The 26,163-nt window shown below is 41.9% G+C and overlaps 1 protein-coding gene across 1 annotated transcript; it reads right to left on the bottom strand.

The window, feature by feature from the left end:
- Window positions 1-1,810: 1,810 nt before the first annotated feature.
- Window positions 1,811-24,171, bottom strand: KPNB1 (karyopherin subunit beta 1). Its single transcript, XM_065908588.1, has 22 exons — window positions 23,993-24,171; window positions 23,831-23,889; window positions 21,531-21,713; window positions 19,121-19,321; window positions 17,923-18,075; window positions 16,378-16,437; window positions 15,725-15,814; window positions 15,263-15,373; window positions 14,283-14,384; window positions 12,634-12,858; window positions 11,552-11,743; window positions 10,637-10,767; window positions 9,943-10,090; window positions 9,542-9,613; window positions 8,168-8,312; window positions 6,858-6,940; window positions 6,273-6,380; window positions 5,743-5,886; window positions 5,526-5,631; window positions 4,764-4,878; window positions 3,941-4,102; window positions 1,811-3,023 (listed from the first exon to the last, which is right to left on the bottom strand). Coding segments are annotated over exons 1-22 (2,631 nt in total). The 5' UTR covers window positions 24,033-24,171; the 3' UTR covers window positions 1,811-3,022.
- Between the last annotated feature and the right edge of the window lie 1,992 nt (window positions 24,172-26,163).

Here is a 26,163-nt window from a genome sequence, read left to right as displayed (position 1 = left end):
GTGGTGGTATCAGTTTTGGTTAATAAAGTTGGGCTCAAGTGTTTTAACAGGTCTTTTACTGCCATCACAGACTGGCATGCCAAGGGCATTCTGAATGCCAATTACAGATTGAAGTTGTTTCAAAATCCAAGATGCTATCAAAAGCTGATGGAGTTTGAATTTTTCTTAAAGTTGGACTAACACACTTTTATATAAGAGTGACTAGATTACTTGGTTCTGAAAATGAAAATACTACACTGAGCAATTCCCCTCCTCCACAAGTCCCTAAGGCAATGTTGCAGTTGCCTCTGACAGCCAAAATCTCAACATTTCAACAGAAGGGAGCTGGGAGGAACTGGGAAAATGAAAAGCAAAATTAATGTAATTGTAATCAATATAGGCAGCTGCCACTTGTGGCAAACCAAAGCCTAGTCTGATGCCTGTTTTCTTCACATTTCACTGACATCTTACCAGACGGTAATGACATTCTTGAAGGAATGTGCCAAGACTAGAGTGGGGAAGGCCCAGACAGTGAGTGGACAGAATGCATTTTGCATCCAGTTGCCTTAGGTGGTACAGTTGATTAAGGACAAATACCCAGTGGGAAGACCCACTAGCCAAAGGTAACTAGAAAAGAGGAGGATAATAAATGCATAACCAGTGCAAAGAAAACTGCGAGGCACCAAGACCACAAACCAGCCAGCCCACTTTCCTCCTCTCCATCACTGAACGGTCTGGGAGAAAGCATTAGGAACAGCACTTGTCAACTGCTTCCCTGGAACAAAACATGACAAAACACACGGAAGGTTTTGTTTTCATTATGGTTCTCGGTGTACTTTATTCTCCTGCTGTCTAGCTAAGCAGCCCACACAGGACAGAAATGGGTAGCACTGAGGAATGATCAGATTTTTTTTCTCCCCAATATTCCTGCCCCCTCCCTAAGCCCTGACCAACGCTTATCAGGAATGGTTAGTATATCATCCTTTCCCTCAAGGAACAACTAAAATTTAAACAAGGCATTAGAAAGCCAGGTCTCTTCATAGGGCTTAGGAGCTGGTGTGAGCTCTCTATTCACAATGGAGCGTCTTTCCTTCAAACACCTGGATTTTTTTTTTTTTTTTTTGTACACTGGTTCATAGATCGGCACTTGACTTTGAACCTGGCACCAAAAGGCACAATATCTGATACCCTGTACAAGAGCTATTAGAGATGCTGCCATATGGATGGGCAAAACTGAGCCAATCCCACTTATGAATGGAAGGCCTGAACAGGGAGTTGGCAAAGAGAAAAAAATGTAAGCCCATATTTTTTGCTAGAATGGAAGTAAAAGTGGGAAGTTAAGGTCTTATTTTTTAATCCTCCAAATACCAGGAAGCAATTTAAAATCTTCCGTGGTGCTTTTGAAAGCAGCATATTCAAAATGCCAGCAAAAACTCCTAATAATTGCAAAACCAAAAGGGGATCAAAGCTCACTGACATCCCTCCTTATTGCTGAAAGAGGCTAAAACCAAAATTCAAGGTGCCCTGTTCCCTTGTAAAAGGGAAAATAATTGATTTATCGTTATCATAGCACATCACACTTTAAACAAAAATATTAAAGCGTGTGACCAGGGGAATGTTTTGACACCATTTTATTCATCTTCAACTTCAGTGGAAAAATATAACCTTTTCAAGTGCCATTTTCATCACAAGAGTTCTAATGTATATATGTGTGTGTGTGTATACACACATACACATACATATGTATTCTTTTGATCACTTGGTTTTGAAGTGCAGCAAGAGACCAATACCTCATTATAATCAATCAAATAAATGAGAACAGAAGGCCAAGCAGTTTCCAAATGGTTATTTTATCAGATTGTTTATAAACATTAAATTTATCCTTGTTTGCAATCCAAAATAGTTACCTGAAGTTTGCTGTTTGTGTGTGTTTTGTTTTTAGTATATGTTTTCTAAACTCTTTGGCACAATTTTCTGGGGGCGTTTCAGACTGCCACAATACATGTCAGGAGAGAACTTTTCTTTTGTGTTGCCAATTCTGAGCATTTAAATTTTGGTTTGTTTGGGTTGTGGCTTTCTTTTGAAGTCTGCATTCTTTATTTGTAACAATGTATTTTTATTTTTTCTATATCCTCTAACTCCAGAGTTTTTTTTTTTCTCCCCCCACCCCCCCCCCACTTCTACATTCACAGTTGAACCATATTATTAGGAAAGGCGCCTTGATGAAAAGATCAGGATGGGAGCTCTGACCATTCGTCAGTGTTTTCCCTAAAATTTAAAAAAAAAGAAAAAGAAAAAAAAAAAACCCAAAAACAAAACCTAAAGAGCGTCTTTCCTTTTTTTTTTCTTCTCTTACATCTCTTGTGCTGCATCAGTAGACCGAACTTCAGTTAGTTTTATGAAATGCAACATCTAACCCCTTTTTTTTTTCTGGGAAAAAGAAACTGCAATGACTTGAAGTTGAGAATGTGGATACCGCCTCATTCACACACATTCATTCTCAGACTGTAGAGAGTCCCTCACCCTCCTTTTAGCCGGCACGCATACAGTACCAGTACCATGTGGCAAAGGTACACCAAAGGTGGGCTTGAGACTCAGGCTCCATCTTTCTCATCAGTAGCAAAGGCCAGGCTGCCTTTTACAACAAAGCACCACAGCTGAACCCAGTCCCTCCTCCTCGCCCAAACTAGTCATTCCACTCGGCACCGGCCAAAAGACAGAAAAGCTAGTTCTAGCCTCTCCTGGGAAGAGAGAGCTTCCTTTTTTATAAGCAAGTAAATCCACTGTTTTTCTCTTTTCCAAGATGGCCGACGTTATGGATTTCTACGAAGTCAGTGCTTACTTAGCTCACTAACAGCACTGCTGTTGGTGGCTGCAGCTGCTGCTGTGGCAGGATTTTCAATATGGTGTGTTTTCAAGCCTCACTCACTCATTCTCTCATTCCCAAACATTCAGCATCCGTGCACACTCCTCACTTCCGGGTTTTTCAAAAGATTGGAGATTTCCAGTGGGGGTCTCAGGTTATCATCCCAATGGTAACAGATCTAAAAACAGATGGAGAAAAGGTCAATTTTTGAGATCGCATATAGCCAATAGAGCCAAACATCTCACTGATTCCTACAATTAAGTGCTCAAAGACATGAAGTGAATTTGTCAACTTTTCAAGGACTGATTATTTTTATTAGTTCCCTATATGCCATCTACCTGCTTTCATTAGCACTTACAAAGGGTGGGAAACTATAAAGATTAAACTCAAAATGGCCAATTTTACTGAGATATGTGCGTGTGTGCTAAGTCACTTCAGTTGTGTCCGACTCTGTGTGACCCCATGGACTGTAGCCCACCAGGCTACTCTGTCCATGGAATTCTCCAGGCAAGAATACTGGAGTGGGTTGCCATGCCCTCCTCCAGGGGATCTTCCCAACTTAGGGATCGAACCCACATCCTTAGTGTCTCCTGCATTGGCAGGTGGGTTCTTTACCACTAGTGCCACCTGGGAAGCCCTGAGATCTGTGGTGTAAGTGAGAGAAAAACAAAGCTACATTTCAAAGCAGACGTCAGATAACTCCAACTTTGGGTATCTTTTGTAAAATAAAGCCTTGTCTAAAAGCACTTCAGTAAAGAAAGAAAAGAACATGAGGAAAGAAATAGAGAGCAGGGAAAGATTTATGGGAAAAGGCCATTATCGGTAACTTTATTAAGGTTCCAAAATGATTTGGGGACTTCACTGAATTCTAGTCATGTAAATTCTGTCCTTTATCACCAAATACTTGGCTCAAGGAAAGATGGGCTGCCTGACCCTTCCACTAGTACAAAGCTGAGGAACAAAGTCCTGGCTCAGAAGCACTTATATGGGAAATAGTACAAAACACCAAAAGAAAGCCCTTGTCAGAAAAATCTAAAGGAAATGTACCTCCTCCCCAAGAAAGCAGAAGAAAGGGCAGTGGAAACAAGCTCTTACCAAGCTTGGTTCTTCAGTTTCCTCAGTTCTTTTGTTGCCCATGTAGCAAGGGTTTTTGCTTTGTTAGTCTTCGATCTCCGTCCTTCAGTTAACAGTTCATGGATCATTGGCCTAGCTTCTACTAATTTCAGTACATCCTTCCCAAATGCTGTACACAAGTCCCTGTGCAAAATAAATACACCTGAAAGTGAGCTCCTGGCCTCACAACAAGAGCACGTTCAGAACCTCCAAACCTACAGCTAAGCTAGCTATAGGCTTCTTGGTATTTACCTACTTTTTAAAGCCAGAAGAAATTTTCAATATAAGTAAGTCTAACACCTGCCCTCAACAGATTACAAAAATGAGATGTAAAAAAAAATAGAATGACCTTACCCAAGGTTCCACAGCTAATTCATGGTAAAATAAGAACTAGACTCCAAGTCTTTGAGCTCCTCAAAACCAATGTTCTGTCTTCTAATGATGCCTCAGAAACCCTCAGTAGAGAAGGCCAAACAGAGGTAATTTGTTGACCAACATCAGAATATGAGATGGACATACATCTGATGTTGCTTCTATACTTCTTTGAGAGCTCACTTCTTAAGAGTTTGGTGGGAGAAATTAGAAATCTGGAGGGTCTGGAATGAGATTAGAGCTAAGTCCGAAATGAATTATCACCTAAGAACTCAAAACAGGGTAAGATGTGGTCTATTAAAGAAAGAAGTCCCCTCTGTGCCAAAAAAGGTGGGTAATTACCATCCAGGCTACTCTCAACATTCTTTACAACACGTCTTCTCATGTTCTGTGAGAAGTTCCATTCAGCTATCAGAAGCAGAGCATAACCTACCCGATCAGGCCGGCAGCACAAGCTACTACTCCGTCTGTATGATCCTCATCTCCAGCAATGTGGTCAATGAAAGACAGAATAAATTCTACTCGGGGCTGTACCAGCATCACATCCGCTATAAAAGAAAGAGAAGGTCTAATGAGGTTGCCCTCCAGCTGGCAGACATACACCCTGTTTGAAAATTCCCAAATACCCGACCCCCATCATGGAGGCTTCGGTCCAGAGAACTAGTCATACACAGTGACACCAAACTATTTTTCCTCATTCTTCAAGTCAACAGAAGAGGTAGATACTCCTTAACAAACAGAAGTATGTATATATATATGTAGTAGGACAAATGCAAAAAGCCTATGATATCAGAAGTGTGAAGTACAATATTTCCCCAGTCAATAACAAAAAACATCAGGTGACAGAGGAAATCTAATCCCCCAATCCTTCAATTCAGATGACTGGATGGGGGGAGGGGCAGCACATCTCAAGAACTCCCACTTGGGGTTGGTACACATGCACCAGCATCAACAGCCTTGCTAGATTCCATCCCTTGCAATGATCAAGTTGTTAAACAACACAGCTGAAGACGCAGTGGTCAGAAATAATAAAGTCTATAACCTCCCCCCAAAGCTACTCCCTTCAGTAGAGCACTATTCCTCCTCCCCTTCTTTTAAGCAGTAAGTGCTAGTTTACATGTAAGCCATGCAATGAACACAGAGTCCATCTGGCTAAGTGCACACTAGACTAAGTCAACTGGAATGTATACTCAACGGTGTACGTTCTCCTGGTCTCCCTTCAATCCCTGGACAATTCCAGTATAGGCTTCCAAGCAGCCTTCCCGTAGCTCATTAAGATAATCCACCATGTCATAGTCTGACTGCAAGAGAAAAAGAACAGAATCACTGTATTTGATGGCCTTTGGTTGTGCATTTGTCAAAAATCCCGCTCCTCCAATCAGGGCTGGACTTAAAGATACCTTTAAGCTTACCTTGTCCACTTGGGCCTGGGAGGCCTGCTGAAGAGTATTCAAAACAACCTCTAGGTATTTTTTAAACTCTCCACCAATAGCAAGGGCAATATCACCAAACACTGACAGAATCTGTGGCTTCACAGACCTGTGGACATTTTCATTCTGACAAGGAGGAAAAAAAAAAAAGTTCTGTCCAAAGACTCAAAGAGCTTTTTTTTAACAATAAGCAACTAATATATTGGGTATAGACTCAATATATTGGTTATAGACCTGTAAGTGACATACACAAAAATCAGCAGTGGTCATCTCTAGATAGAGGGAGAGATTATAATATTTACTTTTCCTTTGCACTTTACAGGTTCCCACCAGTGCCTCTCAGGTTCCATACATTGAGCATGCATTCCTTTATTTCCTTAGGTAAGAATCATCTTGTAAAAATGAGCAATTCCCTTCATAAGCCCACAGCCAACATTCTGGAACATACAAACTCTCTGTCACGGATCTTGATGTTTAATCATCTTTCTAAGATTCTGTGTGTAGACACTCACCCCCAAGTTCTCCAGTAAGAGCTGCATCACCTCATCACAGAAAGGTAAGATGTTGGATTGCAGGGCGCGGCATAAATCCCCCACTAAGCCCACAGCTGCCAAACAAACCTGCAAAGAATCAAGCTGATCATCTCTGGCACAGAAAAGCCTGCCTGCAGGGGTAAGGCGTGATCTCTACCTAGCTACTGATCCTCTACCACATGAACCTAGAGCCAAAGCAGCAAAGACCCTTCTTCCCTGAGCTTAGTTCATTTTAACAACCAACATGGCAGAAAGAGAACTAGGATTATTTAAACTACCATTAAGAAAGGACAGAAAAGACAATATTCACCAAGGATGGTGGTGGCAGAGACAGATGGTTTATTGAAAACAAAACAAAACCTTTCTGAGGGTGCTACTCTAGTGTGTCTAATATCCAGTTTGTTACTGACTACTTTTAGTTCAGACACTTATGGCAACAAAGTAGCTCAACCCTGATACATGGGGAAGCACCACCTGGGTTACAGGATCCAGATTTCTGTACTATAATGCCTACCAGGTATAAATGAGGACATAAACATATTATTTTTGAAAAGCATAGCTTACCTGGTACTCAGCGTAATTTTTTAATCCAATGCCCAGGAAGGGTTTAAAGGCCTCCATGTACTTTAGGAATTCACCACCCAACACTGTAAAAAAAAAAACAAACCATCTATTAGCACCACAGGATCACAGAAGTGAGCAAAAATAACCATCTTAGCTCTCCCAAAATGTACGCACCCCAGTCAAAAGGCAGGGTAAAATGAGAGTTAAATACCAATTTTATCATAAAGACATTACTGCTGTCTTGGACAAGCCAAATTCATAACTGCTGGAGATAATGCCAAATCTCCAGAGTGGGATTTCACTCTGGTTGAAACTACCAAGTGGTATGGCTCTCAAGGAATGTCAAGGTTCATTACGAATTGGCTGATGTAGTCATACTGACTTCCACTTCTTCATCTGATTGTAACATGAACTCTTGTTTTTCTGGCCTTACCATGTGGCTTGTGGGATTTCAGTTCCCTGACCAAGGACTGAACATGGGCCATAGCAGTGAAAGCACCAAATCCTAACCACTAGGCCATGAGGGGTTCCCAGAAGCCAGCTTAATAAAACAGGATCTTTAAGCAGTTTCATCAAGGACTTATTTAAGAAGCCAGTCAAGAAAAGCTACCTGGGTTTCATATTCAATTCAGCTACTCTGGGAACCAAAATTAACTTCTGTGCCCTGCCAGGGTGGCCACAAGGTGCCAGACCAGTTGGACATAGGCTCCTTATGCTAGAAATGAGTCTGCCTTAATAATACACCTTACAGACCACCACTGAAGAAGCATTCCTGGTTTCTGAAGTCAGGTATGGTTTCCCCAAAGCAATTCCAAATAGTTAGATATGTAACAATCAGAAAATCAATTAATTCCTAGAACTCAGTGTTTCATCTCATTCAATACTAGGCACCATATTGTCTCACACCTAGATCCAAAACATTAAAACCCAAACCCCAAACCAGAAGGTACCAAGTGCCAGGAAAGAAAACATAAACCTTTGCTTCCTCCATCCTTTACAGGCGTCAAAGTTCAATAAAGCAAGTTAAGTTTCAGGGGGAAGAGGAACCCGAGGAACATGAGATAGGTAACAGTTCCCTCTACCCCACAAAGAGCTGCCAACCTGACTTGCAAATTGGCTCCCATTCACTTCAGGGAGAGTGGCAAGGCAGTTATACACAAATTTATACTTATGTTCAATCCAACTCTGAACTGACTCAATATCCAGTAAGTGAAAAGCAGGACTATGCTTTTTGCAGTCAAAACTTCTTCGTGGCTGCTGAAACTCTTGCACTCTAGAGAAGTTGGCTTGCCTGACCGCGGCTCACTGACCTTCCACCAGCGTGCTCACTGCCATCAGGGCGTCCTCCTGCACGCCCCCAGACCCAGCCGTGCTCTGGAACATCCTTAGCAGGGAGGCCATGACCACGTCAGAGATCTGCAAAGCATCTTGATGCTGCACCTTCCGGAGAACGTTCTGTAGAGTGAATAAAAGTGCAGAATCTGTTGATTCCAAACCCTCCAACCAGCACACCATACTGTGTCTTTAATTTTTTTGTTCTTAAATCAATTAAGTCTCTAGAAATTTTTTTGGGGAAAAGCTTTTTCTGCTCAGAAGTTTTGAAAGTGCAAATCACCTGCAACAAAACATACATCTAAATAACTCATCTATTTCCCAATTCAGAACAAACACAAGAGGATCTTCCATCAAGTGTGATAAATCAGCCTCCATATTTAGCTGTATTAAAATGGCAGTTAAATTATTTCAGCTTTGAAGAAGGACATGTCATATGAGAATTGCTACTCATAAAACAAAAAAGCAACCCTTTCTATGGCCTAACCCATTTACAGATTGTGGTCAAGAAAGTCTTGATAAAGCCAATCTGACTTTTCCCAATTCAACATTCCTCAAACCTCCCTCCTTACCCTTTGTTTCAACTAATGTCACTGGATCAGGAAAGACCTGTTAACAGCCATGTTTTAAAAAATTAAGTCTGGCATAAGGAGACTTAAGGAGAAGGGAGTCATAGGTAAGATGACCTAGTTGGCATCACTCAATTCTATAACCTAGTACCCACCCTAAGCACTAGACAAGTTCCAAGGTTTCCCTGTACTTAGGTAAAAAAGTGAGTAACTCTTCAGCCATGCCATCATGCTAGTCATGATCAAGGAGTAACATTTTAATTTTCCCAGTCTCTCCTCAGAAAAAAAGTCTACTGTCATTATCAGTAAATTATAAATTTATAATCTGTATATTACAATTATAAATAACAAAGTTTCCAATAGCAGTTGCTTCCAAAGATGATGGCAAAAACACAAGGCTCTGTTTTTAGCTCAGTGAACCATAGCTGGGAACCAAATCTGACTGGGCTACACTTGAACAACCTGACGAAAACCAAAAACGAAAGGCTGCTAATACAAAATAGCTTCTCATGTTTGGGAAGACCATCACAAATAGGAGGAGTTTCCTTCCCTACATTGTACAAAAGGTAAATTGCATTGCACTGTACAAAAGGCAAATTTTATGGACAGACAAGAAAGGAAAATGAGAAACTCTCCTAATCAATCAGACAAATGTCTTTTGAGCAGACCTTCTGACCATCATCACCCACAACATCATCTTCAGAGTTCTGTGTGTGCGTGAACTTGTCATCCTGAGACACGGTGCTTTCCCTGGTGCTATTAAGTGATAAGGCACCATCATACCTGAAGAGTTGCGCAGAGTAAAGACTGAAGGTCATTGAACTGGATCCTATCCGATGTGCTCTGGATATGTGACTACAAAGAAAAGAAGATCGTGTTCTGAACAAACACCTTCTAAAAGGCTCTAAATGCCCTCCCAAAAATGCTTCCATTTCTGCTAGATAAATAATCTCTACTAGTGCTAATGGAAAGTAAATAAAAAACCTATGTATATATATGGTGTAACACATATATGAATAAACTGCAGCAAGCAATGCAATTGGAAGTTGTAACATTTTTTGTATGAGCTTTATGTCTTTCTAAGAACATATATACTTAAACACCAAAAAAAAAAGAACAGTCTTGAAAATAGAGCTATGTGTAAAGTACCACACCCTTCCCACCAGGAAGGTGTTCAGTCTCACCTCCATCTGGAGCACCTGTTGCAATCGTTCCATGATGACCAGAGTAGTTTTCTGAACCGCGGGGTAACAATCCTTGGCACTGTTTTTCACAATTTCCATTAGCGATTCATATGCAGAACTCCTCAGGTTGTTCTGGTGTCCATCAGGTCTGTAACGAACACACAGCAAAAAACCTTAAAGTCTTAACTGAGAAAGGACAAAGTCTTCTTATGTAGACATTATCTCACTGAAAATAACCCACAAACCAATATGGCTGCAGACCTGATCTGAATTTGGCAGATACAATACAGCCTGGAACCAAAATTTCAATCTCTGAGCCAATGATTATGCTCAGTATGGTTTCCAGACCTGATAATTAGAATGGCCCTTTTAGAAAGGGGCTAAAATTATATGAAAAATAGGCAAGAATGCTGAAGAACCCATGTGGACAATAGAATAGGTCGCACAAAAAGCTATGAAAAAGGTATCTTGGGAATTCCCTGGTGGACCAGTGGTTAGGGTTCCACGCTTTCACTGCCAAAGGCTCAGGTTCAATCCCTGGTTGGGAAACTAAGATCCCATAAGCTAGGCAATAAAGCAACAGGATTCTTTTCATTTCTCCTATTGCAATGTTTCTATATTAGACAGCTCCCACAAAGAGTGTAAAAGGAGTTGGATGCAAAGACACCACTTATTTCTGTATAGCATCAGTTACCTGTCTGTGGTCTCCAGGAGCTTCTGAACTATGAGTTCAAAAGAAGAAGATAAGCAATAGGTAGCTGGTTCTTCCTGATCATCAGCTACATCTGCAGCTTCATAAGCAGCTTCAGCCAGACTGGAGAAAGCCTTAAACCCAGACAGAGTAAATATTAATTAGTCCTGAAAAGAACTCCATTCCAGGATCACCTCATTTTCCTTAAGATATCCTAGGCAGTGTTCCTTTCCAACTGATCTAAGAATAAATCAATGGCAGTAAATCTTTAATTCTTCCTGTCAAGGTCATCTCAAGACAACATCTATAAGCATCCTTAAAATTAAATAAATGTATGTATCTATATTTATATTTTGTTTCTCCTGCCCACAGGAGAAAGTCTCCAAACAGTACAGTATTCTCACCTGCCATGAATGCCTGCCACTTCATTTCTTCTCTTTCCATTCACAGGAAGCCTTTCAACCCCACTCCTTCCTTATTTGAACTTCCTCCCCCAAATCCCAAAGTTCCCTACTCAACTATGCTCAGCCTATACTGACTCAGCACTTGGGCCGCCTACCTTCCTTCCCTCGTGCCTCCTTCTCAGCAATGGTACTTTTCATAGCCAGCAAATCTCTACCTTAAAATTTCTTGTCCCCAATCCACTGAAGAAAAGAAAGAAAACCAAGTCCAGAGAGTTTTCCCACTGGGTTAGTATGACTGTTTTAAACAGTTCGGGAACCAGTCACCATGAGTCAACAGCTCCCTCTGGGTCACGCAGCTCACATCTCCCCCACATTTTAATTGATGAAATTAGGAAGGAGATGCTATTCAAAAAGAGCCTTCTAGTCAGGTAGATCCATTTCTCTCCCACACCTCCTACTTCCTTGCCAATGGCTTAGTCAAGCTCCTTATCTCAACAGGAAGAAAATGCCTCACCCAGCACACATTTGAAGCCACTCTGGGTTCAGCACTGAGGCCCTCAATCAGACACTGCAGCAGGGGAGTCAAGTAGACATCATTGATGGCGGCTTCAGGGAGCAGTTCACAGATTCTGCCCACTGTCCATGCAGTTGTATCTCGAACAACTACACTGGGGTCTTTCATTAATTCTATTAAGGTGGGCATAGCCTGTAAATATAACAGTTATTGGCAACACAAAACAAATATAGCCTATAAACATAAGTTATTGGCAAAGCAAAACAAAGACTGACATTCATGCTGACCCAACATCCCAGAAGAGGAAATACTGATGGCTGGGTTTTAACTCAAAGCTATCAAAACAGTTTTGTCATTTTATAAGATATGCTTGTCAAATATTCAACAATATAACAAAAGTAACTGGAAACATGAAAAAGTCCCCCTCTCTTCATCAAATCTCAATATAGTTTTATTAAGACTTTGGTACAAATACTTTCAGCCATCTTTACTGAATTATTCAGGCAGAGATCCCAGGATGCAGCAGAAATGGCATTTAGCTATTCCTGAAAGATTGAGTTCTATATACTAAACAACTAAAATGCACTCTTGTGTCACTTGTTTCAGCAAAATAAATACAAAACTTTCATTAAGATTTTTCATTACATGTCATTTTGTCCTGAGGATTGAATACTCACCTCATTAAAAACCATGGAGAATTATTTGTGTTATAATATTTAGTGAAGAAAAAAGAAACCAACAAAAAACAAGTTGTAAAAGTATTGATACAGTAAGACCTCCACCCTAGTACACACACATAGAAAAAACCTTCAGGGATAAATACAAAGCATTAATAATGTTATCCTTGGGCAAGAGGATTAAAAGTAACCTTTTGCCTTTTCTCCGTTTTTCAAGTCATATGGTTTTTGTAATAAAAGTTAAGTAAGAAATACATTTTATGCCTCATTGACAGCAAATAGCTGTCTAGAAGTGACCTTTGTGGATGACTATTTACAGCTTTGTTCTTAAAGACAAATCGTCAAGCAAAAAGTTAAACAATAAACACCCCACTTTCCACCCCTACACTCCCTCCTCAGCTTCACCTGTATAACTAGTGGTTTGAGTTGATTGGGCTCTGGTCCTTCCAAGATGCAGCCAAAAGCCATCACTGCTGCATCCCGGTACCGCCAGTCAGGGTTCTTGATGTGTTCTTTGATGAAGGGAAGGACATGTGGGACAATGTCATCTTCACAGCAGGTGGCCAGGAGCATGAGGCACACCCCTGCCGCTTTGCAGGGGTTCCAGTCATCATCGTCGTCATTTTCATCCTGGTGAAAGAATGTGGCACTAGTTCAGCTCCTGATCAAAGAAGCTCTTCAATGCAAAAGGTCCTCTGACTACAGTACTCCCAATTATTATTACAACTTAAGCTTTGGGGAAGTAAAGAAAATAGAAAACCTTCATATCTTTATCTCCTCCACAAAAACTCATCAACACAACCTCTGTTAAACAAGATGCAGACAGAGGGAAGGTATTTCTCCCTACTATACAAGATGAACAAACTCCCACTACATGGAATACAGATGAATTTCAGATACATCAAATAAAAGGCAGAACAGAAGAAAGCTAAATGACTAGTAATATAAAGCTCTAAATTAGTCAAAACCTATGGAGTTAAAGGTGAGGGAAGAGAAAGAAGGCACTGGTAGGGGGAGCCTTCTGGTATGCAGGTAATTATTATATTTCAATAAAAATTTTAAAAAGATTACATTTGGATCTCCCTTGAAACTAGAAATCTCAGTTTCAGAAAATTACATACCTAAAGAATGATTTGTTCCCAAATGAGAAGCACAGCCAAAATATACAAAAGCAAAAATACTAAGATCAAAAGATAAAAAAAAAAATAAAAAAAAAAAATAGCAACTGTAAAACTGAGCAATGAAAATTTAAGGGAACATCAGTCCATTTCAAAGTAATATATCTCTACTTATCTTTTGAGACTGCTATATTAAGAGTTATGAAATTCCCTAAAAGCAAATTATATTCCTGTAAACACAGAAATTTTGCAGTGCTCAGTTACAGCATTATTTCCTCAGAGCACCGCCAGCTCTTTGGTATATTTCACATGCACCAGAACAGGTGAGGTGACAGAATCCTTCTAAACACCATACCAAAACAAAAGGAACACCATAAAGCCAAACAGGAACAAGAGTGCCTTCTTCCCCAGGTGGCCCAGTGGTTAAGAATCCACCTTGTAATGCAGGGGACACTGTTCAATCCCTGGTCCAGGGAGATTCCACGAGCTATGGGGCAACCTAGCCCCTGCGCTTCAACTACGGCTGCACCCTAGAGCCCATGCGCAGCAACTACCGACACCCACGTGCCCTAGAGCCCGTGCTCCGCAACAAGGGAAGCCCCTGCAGTGAGAAGCCAGCTCACCACAACTAGAGAAAGCCTGCGTGCGGCAACGAAGACCCAGCATAGCCAAAAATAAATAAGTTTTTTAAAAAAGAGAATTTCTCTATTTACTCATCAAACCCACATTCTTCATGAAGTCTTGTTCCTTTTATTTGGTCACAAACTACTCAGAGCCTAAAGGACCTTACAGATCCAGTTCAGCTCTTTGAAGTCATGGATAAGAACATCAAGTTGTTTCAGAATTGTGAAGTTTCTTCATGGCAACTGTTCCACAGCAAACCAACCATTACCAAGGCCTCACAGTTCACTTGACTAGATTTGAAGGGTAACTCACCTGTTTAGTTAGTGTCTGTGTGAGGATTGGAACCAGGTACTGTAGTGCTCCCTTGGCATAAAATTTGCTGGTGTGCTCAGGGGGCCGTCCTTGTTCTGCTGCCTGAAGAGAAACATAAAGCAAATTCCAGATGGCAGCAAACAAATCATGAAGGCGTACCATGTAAAGTCATACAGTGAGAGCTGCCCAGGGTCTGCTCAGGGCAACAGGGACACGGAGACTGCCCTGGCAGTCCAGTGGCTAAGACGCCACGCTTCCACTGCAGGTGGCATGGGTTCCATCCCCGGTTAGGGAAGATCCTGCATGCTTGAGGTGTGCTCCATCCCCCCGCCAAAACACATGAAGCACATGGTAACATGTAGTATGAGTGGTCTTTGGAGGCACTCATTTTGTCTAGCTACTTCAATGAGATTCTTTTAGGCCATACATATAATCTACCTTAAAGGATCAAGGCAATCTTAACAATTATATTCTTTTTTCACTAATTGACCTTTGGATAGAGATGCACTAAGCTCCCGTAAGGTGGCCAAAAATAAGACAGTGCTTTCTGAAGGACATGAAGACAATTAAGGTTGGAAACAAAGCCAGAATTTTAATTTGCAAGTGCAGAACTAACCCCTTTCTCTATATCTAATTTCTTCACCGGTTGGTAAGCTATCAATTATACATCCCATCCTTGCATTAAGACTTCCAAAAGAAAATAATTCAGCATCAGATAGCATCTGGTTAAAATGTGACTGCCTGCTGCCCCCTTGTGTTCACAGGACTAATATTTACAACAAATCCAGGCTGGTAAAAATAGATGCCTCATGGTTGTGGCTAGTGAAAAAAAAACCTAAAATCTCTACAAATGGAGATACCTTCTAACCCCAGTCAGAATAAAGCTCTCCCAGAGGAGAAAAATAACATCCACAAAAAAGGTAAGTCCCAAAACCCAGTCAGAATAACAGCTCCCAGCACATCAACCCTCCTAGGCTCACCTCTGAAGCTTCAATGGCCAAATCCATTTCCTCATCACAGACGTTGGACCAGAATTCTATCCCTTGTAGGGCCACCTCATCAATGTCACTTTTCATTGCTTCAATTGTGATCTTAAGAGAGAAAACAAGATACCCCAGGTTCCAAATAAATGCTGGTTCAAGTTCGACCCCTCCTACAACCACAGATATTCAAGTTTCAAAAATGTAGATTTATGAAAGCTAGGTCTGAAATGAAAGGCAGGAAGAAGAAACAAGAGTTTTAAAATATATTCTTTTTATGAGTACAAAGTTAGCACAAGTTTTCTTGGCACACTGCTGATGAACTCAAATCTAATACTCAAGGAATTTCCTTGATTTCACAACATTAAATAAAAAAATTACGGAACTGACAGAACAACATCTAAGAATAAGGGGCTTTTGCAATTAGCTATATGCTCAACTGCATAAAATAGAAGTACTTACTGCAAAAAGAGCAGGACCCATATATGTCTCCATGTACTGATAATATAAGGACATTATCTTCACCAGATTCTGTAAGGCAGCCACTCGTACCTTGTGCAAACATCAGATTAAACAGTTTACTTCTTAGTTTAATAACAATGCCATCCGACAAAGGTAAATAAGTAACTGCTTCACTTAAGTGGGTCAATAATCTATAGGGTTGATCAAGGTATATTTGGGTAATATCTTCCTTTCCTTCTTTTTTACTTTAAAGGTATCTGTGGAACCCTTGGCAGGACTACTCACTATTGCCCTCAGACTGGATGTTACTTCCACCTGCTTCAAGGGTTAAGGTTTAGGTTCCCAAAGTAGGAAAGCTGTTTCAAAGGCTATAACAGAAAACAGGCCTTTGAACAACCTAAAGCAATTAAGTAGCAAGGTTGATTACAAACCATTTCTCCCTTAAATCTTTTTTAAGAGGGTGGCAACTTCCATCATGTTAGCTTTCCAAGGACTATTCTTCCCTCTTCTCCAATATATTGAAGAAAAGTTCTTTTATTAATAAAAGTATTAGTCAAACGCTATTTCTGAAGTCACCAGATTTCAACATTTCAAACTACTGTGCTAGAGTAAGCACTTCCTAGGAAAGATAGAAGACATGACCTCACACTTACCCTTGTATCTGGACACTGTGTGGCTTCACAAACTACCTGCATAATAAAGTGCCTTTCGGACTGCAGAAGAACAAAAATAAAGAGAATTAGAAGAAGCATATATATATACGAAGATTATCAGACTATCCCTTCAAGGAAAACCTCTCTTTCCCTCAGGGACCCACAGAACTCTGGACCATTTGCAGGTTTTCCTAGACACAGCAATGGGACTATGCGGACTCTAGTGTTTGCCCTGGTGTCTACTATCTGACCTGCCCTCTAAGGAGGTCCCTAATCATTTAATCCCTCAAATGATCTTCACTAAAACAAGACTTGAAAAAGGAAGCAGATAGAAAAATGTAGGTCACAGGATTTAAATAAAGATGGTTAAAACAAAAAAAAAAAATCATACATCAGGAAAACTCCTTTCCTCGAATTTAAAATTTAAGAGAATTCTTAATTTAAACAAACCCAGATCAAATGTGGTAAAACATAGAAGACTTAATGAATTTTGTTTGCTTCCATCCTCTTTTGATATCTACAAGGAAAAACCCAGTTTTCCAAATAATTAGAACTGCAGTTTGCTTTGGTTTCTTAGACATCCCAACTTTGTCCAATGTAAGGCCAAAAAACCCCAGAAAGCCCAACTAAAGAGTCAACAAATACACACAACGCTTTCAGACCATGTCACCCAGCAATTTCACTTCTGGATGATGTATCCAAGAACAGAGAACAGCTTCTAAAGACATATCTGTATACCCATATACACACCAGCACTATTCCCAAACAGCCAGAGGCGGGAGGAAGCCAACCAAACGCCCAGCAACACACACACACAGTGGGATGCTATTTAGCGTTAAAAAGGATATTCTGACACATGCTGTAACAGGAACGATCCCAAGACATAATGCCAAATGAAACGAGCCAGTCACAAAGACAAATCAGATCCTATATGACTGTTAATATAAATTATCTACAGTAAACAGACTCGTAAGAACAGAAAGCAGAAAAGCTGGTTGCCTGTGACTGGGAAAGGGAACACAGGGACTTAACAATTGTTTCAGGTTTGCAAGATGAAAAAAGTTCTGGAGACTGGCTGCAAAACAACGTGCACACACTTAACACTACTGAGGTATACACTGGTTAAGATGGTAAACTTTATTTTATTGTACATTTTAACACAACTAAAAATAAATAATAGAGGGAAATACTTTCAGTCAAAATAGAATTTATATATTAATAATTTCCAAAAGCACCTGCCTACTGAAGTATGAAACAGCCCAATTTCCGTAATTAAAAAAAAATCCCCAAAGCATACTCACATTTTGGACTGCAAAAGGGAAAACCTAAGCCTAGAAACATTTTAGATCACATTATTCTCAAAAGCCAGATGAGAAATGGCAAACACCTATTCCATGGCCATGTTCACAAAACACAAATCTGGAAATAAATACTTCTAAACAAGATAGTACTTTCTGAATCATAACCTTAAAACAACACAAAACTTTCATTTAGCTCCCCTGCCTCACCCTCTGAAGCTATACTTTTTAATCAAAAGACACTTACCTCTTTGTCAAAGTTTGCTTTGGTGAACTCCAGTGAGTTCAGGAGTGCATTAGTAGCTGCTAGCTTCACATTATTACTAGGCTCTTCTTTCCTCATCCCCTGGATTATGGCAGTCAGAATCTCATTGGATTTATCCTGTAGCTGCTCTGGGTCCTGAAACAAGCAGAAGTGCAGTGAATATAATAATTGAGCTCATGACTAATCAGCAGTCCTTCTATTCAAGAGAGTATCATGAGACTTTCTCTGATCTTTCCCCACACATTTCCATTTAAGGACAAACCACCTGCAAAATATCCCAGGGTCTGATAGTCCAAACTTGAACTGGAACAAGTTAAACTCATCAACTTCATCTCTTGACTCCTTAGTGTAATCACTCTGGGCATGAGGTAATGCTGGCTTCCCCCCCACCGTTCTGTGTACATGGAGATGGCAGTGTGGTGCTTCTTCCAAGCCATCTGTACCGACTGAAGTCAAGCTTCAGAACATCTGAGGACCAAGGATCAACACCTGACACACCTATGGAGTCAGGTGCTATGGACTCCTTTGCTTCATCAAATCTGTGTATCAAAACTGATACCAATGGAGAAGGAAATGGCAACCCACTCCAGTATTCTTGCCTGAAGAATCCCATGGACAGAGGAGCCTGGCAGGCTACAGCCCATACGGTCGCAAGAGTCAGACACGACTTAGCATCTAAACCAAATAAAATCTGAGGAAATAGGGGAAAAAAAAAAAAAAAACTGATACCAAGAGTGGTAATCTCAGCAGCAAGAGTCCTAGAAGTGCTGCATTTAACATACTGTGTCGTGGCTCCAGTAGTTAAACCAACCACAGCTCAAAAGTTGGCAAACTGTTTCTGTAAAATAGTCATCGAAAAAATAACACAGCATCCCTGGTACATTGAGGATCTTCAAAAAGGGATTAGGTCAAAGAAAGGAGGCAGAATCTATGCCTCTCCCAACAGGGATTTTCATCTTGAGTTTGTGACCCTTAAAAGTCTCTTTCTTTAGGGCATGATTAGCAATATGAAGATAAATTAACTATCCAAATATAGAAGTCTAACAAATAAAGCAGCCCTACTTTCAAAACACATTGCAATAGCTTGTTTTTTTTTTCATGATGATAAAGAATAATTCTAATACCATGCATGTTACAACTAGAGGGAATCAGCGGTATATAAGTTAGATACGGTACTTACTATATCTTGGCAAATGTAACCAATAGCTTCCAAGGTCGACTCTTTCATGTGCTCTGTGCTGTTGGGGTTTGTGACATTGGCCACCAGCTGAGGAATGAGTTCTGGCCACTGATTCACTGGGATCTCTGCACAAGCAATACCAGCCACACACTGCGAGGCAGAGCTAGGCCGGTAAGTTTCTGTGCCCAAAGTCTGCAAAACCTGTGCGGGGGCACACACACACAAAGACAAAAGATATCAATTTCTAATACTATTTGAACACATTTTGCCTACCAGCACACATCTTATATCAGTCTCTAAATTATCTTTAATATAGAAAAGTAGGAAAAGGCATATATAGCATAGGCCAACTGTTGGGAATAAAGCTGGCCTCAATACCAAGAGCATGATCAGCATTGCCCCAAAGCCTAGAAATGAAACCAATCACCCCCTATTTCTAAATAGAATCTCCAAAGCCAGACACCTCACCTCAATTTTCAACACAAGGTAAGAAAGTAGCAAAGGCACAAGTATAGACAAAGAATGAAGCCACAATGACCCAGAGTTAATCATTACCATGATCAGCTAATTCAGTCAATGAACTAAGACTCACCAGTCCACTCAAAAAGGCAAACAGTTAACTGTTCCTGGCATGAACACAGGACAAAGAGTAGCTGCCAGACATTCAGGCCAGCTCTGCTGACTGGGTCAGGTCACTTAGTATCCTGCTTTGTAGCTAATAATAATGAACTCCCTCCTATCTTTCCCCCTTATATGGTATATCATCAGCTCGGTAACATCTGACTGATTCTAAATGAAGGTTTTGCTCTCTAGGCCTACCAGAGCTAGACTAGACTTTAACAAAATCTGTGTGTCAAAGACATGGGCGGGGAGCACGGATGAGATGAACTGTCCAAAAGGACAAGGGGTGAACAGGTATTAATCCAAGTCAGACTAAGAAATCATAAGGTACCTTCACATTGTATTGCACCATCTCTGAGTACACATGGAATGCATACTGAATCCCAGTCTCTATGTTTAATCTGTTCTCCTTTAAGTTGCTTCTAGAAGACCATTAATATTACCTCAGGTGATTCAGAAACTAAATGTCTAACTCTTGAGTACTACAAGTTATTTTTTTTAACCAAGGGTGACCCTAAAGGTAATACTCAATTATCAGAAATAAGAGGAGTAAGAAATTAGCTCTCAACTCTGTCTAAGACCCAGATTTCAAAAAAAGAAATAACCACCAGCACTGAGAGTATCACCAGATGTGCTATGAAAAGGGAAAAAGCCCTAAATAACTGCTATTACCTTTCACGCACAAAAGCTCAATAATGCTGATAGAAATTTCTACTCAAAATTTTTTTAAAAATTCTGGGGCTAAGATTGATGTGCCCCACCCCCAATTATAGTTCTGATCTTGTCTTTTCCCATTTACTACTGTGTAATTTGAGGAAAATGAGAAATTGAATGAGTACAGTAAATATCAAGATTTCCAGTCATTAATGGGATAAACTTCATTTACATCAAATTATTGACAAGAAGATTAAAATGTTATTATATAAGCAAACTCAAGTGGATAGAAATAGCTCTATATATTCCAAAGAAGATTCAAAGTAAGTTGACTTTTGTAACCTAGTTTTCTGTCATCAGTTCCTCCATGCAAGACTGGAGAAAGAGGTACATAATTAGAAACAAAAGTTACTGCTGCAAAGGGCACTAATTTACCTAATGCTGACACCCAGAACCAGGAAACAGAAAATATGATATGCAGAACCATGACCAGCATAAATAAAGACGCAGGAATCCTCCCAATGGCTTCCCCTCAAATAGCAGGGCCCATCTGACTGCACAGATTCTTGACTTACTACTCTCTGCACCTTATTCATGTAAGACAGGCCACTAAAGAATCTAATTTTTAAAAAGAGTGTATATATATACATATATTCTGATACTCTGCTGTGGCAAGAATTATGAATTTCTAATTCAACAAGAAACTCACAAGAACCCCATAATGCACAGTGACAAGGGACATTCAATTTTCCTAAAAAAAAAAAACAAAAAAAAAAATCCATCTGCTAACTCTTTTAAACACTGACAAAAAGCCAGATATTTCTAAAAATTTCTCATAATTTGCTAAGTAGATTAAAAACAAGATTAAAGTCATAATCATATCTCAAAAACTTTTTGGGCTTGAAAGGCCCAAGAGATCATTTAATTCCCTTCCTGACCACACAGCACCATGCCTAACCCACCAAACATTGAGAATTATCTACAGCAGATGTTCAAGAAAAGCTCCGTGCTAGTTAACTAAGGAAGAATCGCTTGAAAAAAGACTATGAGAAAGATTTAAATACAACTTTCAAAATCTTCAAATTTATGACAAAAAACCCGACATTCCCTAGGCTAGTATGACCAAATTACTTACATAATTCTTGACTTCTCGTCGAGCATTAGCATCAATAGCTAGCCACCTCTGCTGATATTGTGCCTTGATATCTGGATCTTTAGATGTCAAAGAGTTCTTGATCTGTAGACCAGCTGCAACTCTGGCAACTTGACTGTTTCCTGGATTTGCCAGCACTCTGGACAGTTCCACAAGGAAAGTGGGCTGTTAAGAGATGTGAATAAAAATATCTCTTAGGAATTTCACCAATCGAGACTAGCACCAAAAAACTGGGAAAAATCTAAAAATATTAGGACATAACACAATGTCTCAGAAAATGCCAAAATATTTACTTCAAGATTCCTATAAAAATGTTACTTGGTACATAAGGAAGTCACCATCTTCTCACACGGACTCAGCATTTAACAAGGAGTTACAGCTTAGTGCCAGAATCTTCACATTAGATCCCCCAGAATTAAAGCAAGTTTGACAAACTGGTAGTCAGAGGATTCTTCTACATGCCTAGAATACTATCTGGTACATCAGTAAATTATACTTATTAACTGAATATGTTATGACAGGGTAGAAAGTAAAATTGTTTAATTTAGATTTTAAAAAATCTTAGTCCAAAAAGAATGATATTCAAGGGTAGCTTTTGATCTCATGAAAGCATGCATAAGAGAGGGAAGTACTTATAAACCTAAAACAGACTTAGGAGGCTGATCTTTAGTTTTAAGTGCTTCAGCAAGAGGGTAACAATGTAAAACATATATATAAGGAAAAAGCAATAACAAATATTTAAAAATGGGGGCAACTGAAAGGATAAAAATGTCAAGGAAAATGACTCTATGGTTACCACACTAAAGGTTCCTATTCATTTTGGTCTTGAGTTGTTTAAACACAGTGGATTTTTTAAATCCACTCGACCTTTTGTAATGCAGTGGTCCCCCAAAACTACTCCTTTGGTTTAAGTATCTTAACACACATTACTCTTCTCCACAAAAAACTCTCTCCAAAAAAACAAAAACAAAAACAAACAAACTCTCTCCAATGGAAAAGTTAACAGGAAAACCCAAAAGCAGACCGCTTCTTACCCTTCATCACAGTGGAAGATGATTCTTAAAACTTTTATTAATTATGTACCACTAAAGAATGCTAAGAACGTTGGGAACAAGACAAAATAAATGCTAGGAATAAGAAAAGGCTTCTTGCCAATTTAGCAAAACCAGAAAACAAAAATATATATAGCAAAAGTTCCATACTAGTGGGAAAAAAATCTTTTCTATGGAAAGTTAACGATAAAAAGATTAGCAGCAAAAACTAGCACATGGAAGGGGGGGAACCCACAAAACACACACCAAAAAACCTAGCTTGTATAAAATAAAAATACTCCTTGTCACTGTTTTTGCTTGCGCTATTTTGCATAGATAACACAAAAGAACACATCTGGTTACAGTGTTATTTACCTTAAACCATGTCTAGTATCATTGAGCCTTCTCTCTGCTCCCCATCCCCCCAACAGGAGGGAATACAGAGAAACATCACTGGCACACAGGCTGTTTCAACCAATCCATCTAACAATTCTTACACAGAGGTCCAGTCTCTAGTGGACTTAACATTCATTTTTCCCTGTACCCCTTAAATTCGAAAATATGACAAACGAGGAACTTTCCTCTGTGATTTCCTCTGGAAACAGGCTCGATCTCAAGGATGAGCCTCAGCCTGTTATCTGGGTGCAGATTTAGTCTCTACTGATTAAGGGGGAGGGGGGACCTGGGAGAGGAATAACCAGTCAAGAAAAGGGAGAAACATTGCCGGAATGGGTTAAGAGGCATTCAGGTGCAGGCCTGGCCATGAACATAGATCAAGGGAGATTGGAAAGGGTAGAGCTCTGCAAGTACGTGGAAAATCATAGGGGCCACGGGACAGGAAGAAGCAGCCGGTCCCGATCCGAACTGGGCGGGCAGCGGGGCTCCGAGCTTCCACATGGCCCCTAGGCCCGGCTCCCCAACCCCCACCCTTGCTGAACACGCAGCGCGGTGCAACCTAACTTCCCCTCCCTCCCTCTTTCTCCCTCCTGCTGCACCGCCGCCCTCAGGCCGCGCGCCGATTGGGCGGCAGTCACCCCGGCGCGCCGCGCCATTGGCTAGCTGCCGGGGCCCGGGGCGGGACACACCCACCGGCTTCCCGATGGCGGGGTTAGGTTGGACCGGGGGGGGGGGGGGAGGGGGACGGGATGGGGCGGGGTGGGTTCCCGAGGCCTGGGCCTCCGGGAGGGCGGGAAGGCCCGCACGCAGGGGATGAGGAGACGTCGGGATGGGGGACGGTGGGGTGGCACGCACCAGGTTCTCCACGGCCGCACGCTCCAGGAACTTCTGCGCCGCTTCCAGTTCCAGCCGATCTGGGGGGAAGGAAAGTGGGAGAGGGGCCAGGGTCAGAGGGACCAGGGTTTCCCCTCCCCCCACCCAATCACCTCAGCCCGACCCCCGGCCCCCGCGTCCTACCAGGAGACACGGTCTTCTCGAGGATGGTGATCAGCTCCATGGCGAAGGTGGTGGCGGCGGCGACTCCTCCTAAGACGACGGCCCGGCCTCTCGGGCGGCGGCTCTTAACTGGGGATGGGGGTTGGGGGTCGGGTGGGAAGGGAGGGTGGGGTGGGGGGCGGGGGTCACCACAAGCCCATTCACCGGTTCCCTCTTGGTAGTCGCTCCAGCTCCCCTTCCTTCCTCCTTTCCTTCCTTCCTCCCTCTTCCTAATTTGCTGCTGGCGGCGGCGGCAGCTGCTCCTCTGACGGCGGGGGAGGGACCCCGGGGGCAGCTCAGAGCGCGGCTGGTGCTCGGGTGGCGGAGGGAGAAAGAAGGGAAGGGAGGCAGTAAGTGAACGGCGGCTCGCAGGGAGGGAGAGAGAGGGAGGGAGGAAGGCGGAGGGATATTCGGCCGGACCTCTCCGCGGCGGCACCGCGCTCCATGTCGATTGGTTGCCGCCGGGGCCACGCGGAATCCCCAATTGGCCAGGCGGTCAGCGTTGAAGGGCCGCCCTGCGCCCATTTGCCCGCTGGTTTCAAGGCCCGGGGTTGGCTGGGCGGGCAGCAGAATGGGGCGCGCGGATTGGCCGAGAGGAGGGACATTGGGGTGAGGCCGGCCAGAGCCGGCCACTGATTGGATTGGCCTGCTAAAGGCCTTGAGCTCGGGCCGGCTGGGCGCTGGGAGGAGGGTGGACCGAAGGTAAGACTCCGAACCCGCGTGATTGGCTGGGATACTAGACGTTGATAGGATAGGGCACCCGAGAAAACTGGGGAGAGGAGTTCGGGGTCGGGGCCGCGGAAAGGCGGGAGTCGACCCACAGCTTTAGAAGCCTGGCGCGGGGCACGACGGGACGCCCCCGGGAAGAGGCGGAGCCGTGTCCAGGCTGCGGTTGAGAAAGCGGCGTCACTCGGTGGGGCGTGCTGAGGGTTTCGCGGGCTCGAGCGGGGGAGGGGGAACCGTTAAAGCCCTGCACCGCGCCCACAGGAAGCTGATTTAATGGCTAGGTCTACTTGGTACCAGGCTCTCTGCTGGGAAGGACCTTGAAGACCGTACTGTTCAACTTCCAATTTGCTGATGTGGAAACTGAAGCCCAGAGAGGGTATGCAACTTGTCCAAGGTTACTCAGCCGATTAGTGGCCTGATTGGGACTGGATTTGAGCACTCCTCATTGTCCTTATTCTTACAGGCCACTCCAAGGAGGTGAATGCTAATGCAGTCCCTTTAGACTTATTTCTAGATTGAGGCCTGTGCTGTTACAAGGTTAAATTTAACGCGGGTTGGATATTGGGATTCCTCCTAGACCCACATCCATAGCTATCAGGTACTTGAAGGAATAGAAATGTTTTCATCCTGCGAAGGTGCTCCTATTGTAAAGTTCTGGTTCCGTGAACCAGAATGAGTGTGTATACAGGCATAAAGTTCTTAGCCTTTTTTAGTTACAACCCTGAAAGAAACTAATGAAAACTTTTCCTTAGCAGAATGCACATAAAGAAAAGGTGCGTACAGTTTCTTGACTACCTTTACGTTGGTATAGAGGCTCTGGGTGAAGAATTTCCTGAATTGTTACATTTGTACCATTTTAGCCTAGGGTTAATTGGGTATAGCTAGCTTATAGAGCTCTTTACCGTATAACTTGAGCCTGTGGGATAATTTCCCCTACTGTAGCCATACTGGGAAAACCTAAGAGCAGTTCCGTCCTTGCTGAGAAGTTCCAACCAAGAGTTAGGACGTTTTCTGCTAGCCCAGCAGTTAGAATTCAGTGCTTTCACTGCCACGGCCTGGGTTCAGTCCTTGGTCAGGAGAACTGGACACTCCACAGGCGGTGCAGGGCAACCGAGAAAGAATCAGGAAAGATTAGCCAGCTACCTTTAACCCTTAAGAAGGAAGAAGAGGTCTTTCCCCGCCAGAAATAACGCATTTCTGAAACTGGAAGTGTGGGGAGACTTTCCTTACCCATCCTGTGACTAGTTAATTTCTGATGATTTAGCAGTCCTAATCTCAGCCTTTTGCTTCATCTATCAGCTGATGCAGAACTGCCCAGTGTGTGTAACTTTATTAGGAATCAATGAAGGTTAAGTGAGATGACATCTATGAAAACCTTTGTATTGTCTTTATGAGGATTACCCATATTACAAATGACCCACAGTTCT

This window comes from Muntiacus reevesi, chromosome 18 (assembly GCF_963930625.1).
Source record: "Muntiacus reevesi chromosome 18, mMunRee1.1, whole genome shotgun sequence".
NCBI lineage: Eukaryota > Metazoa > Chordata > Mammalia > Artiodactyla > Cervidae > Muntiacus > Muntiacus reevesi.
Note: the sequence above shows the minus strand (reverse complement) of the source record. Positions and strands in the feature narration are given on the sequence as shown.

Coding starts and splice junctions, on each gene's coding strand:
- KPNB1 (XM_065908588.1), bottom strand. CDS start 24,032: ATGGAGCTGATCACCATCCTCGAGAAGACCGTGTCTCCTG. Junction 11,744..12,633: donor TCAAACCACTAGTTATACAG/GTGAAGCTGAGG, acceptor TTATATTTACAG/GCTATGCCCACCTTAATAGA. Junction 8,313..9,541: donor TACTCTGCGCAACTCTTCAG/GTATGATGGTGC, acceptor TTCACTCTACAG/AACGTTCTCCGGAAGGTGCA.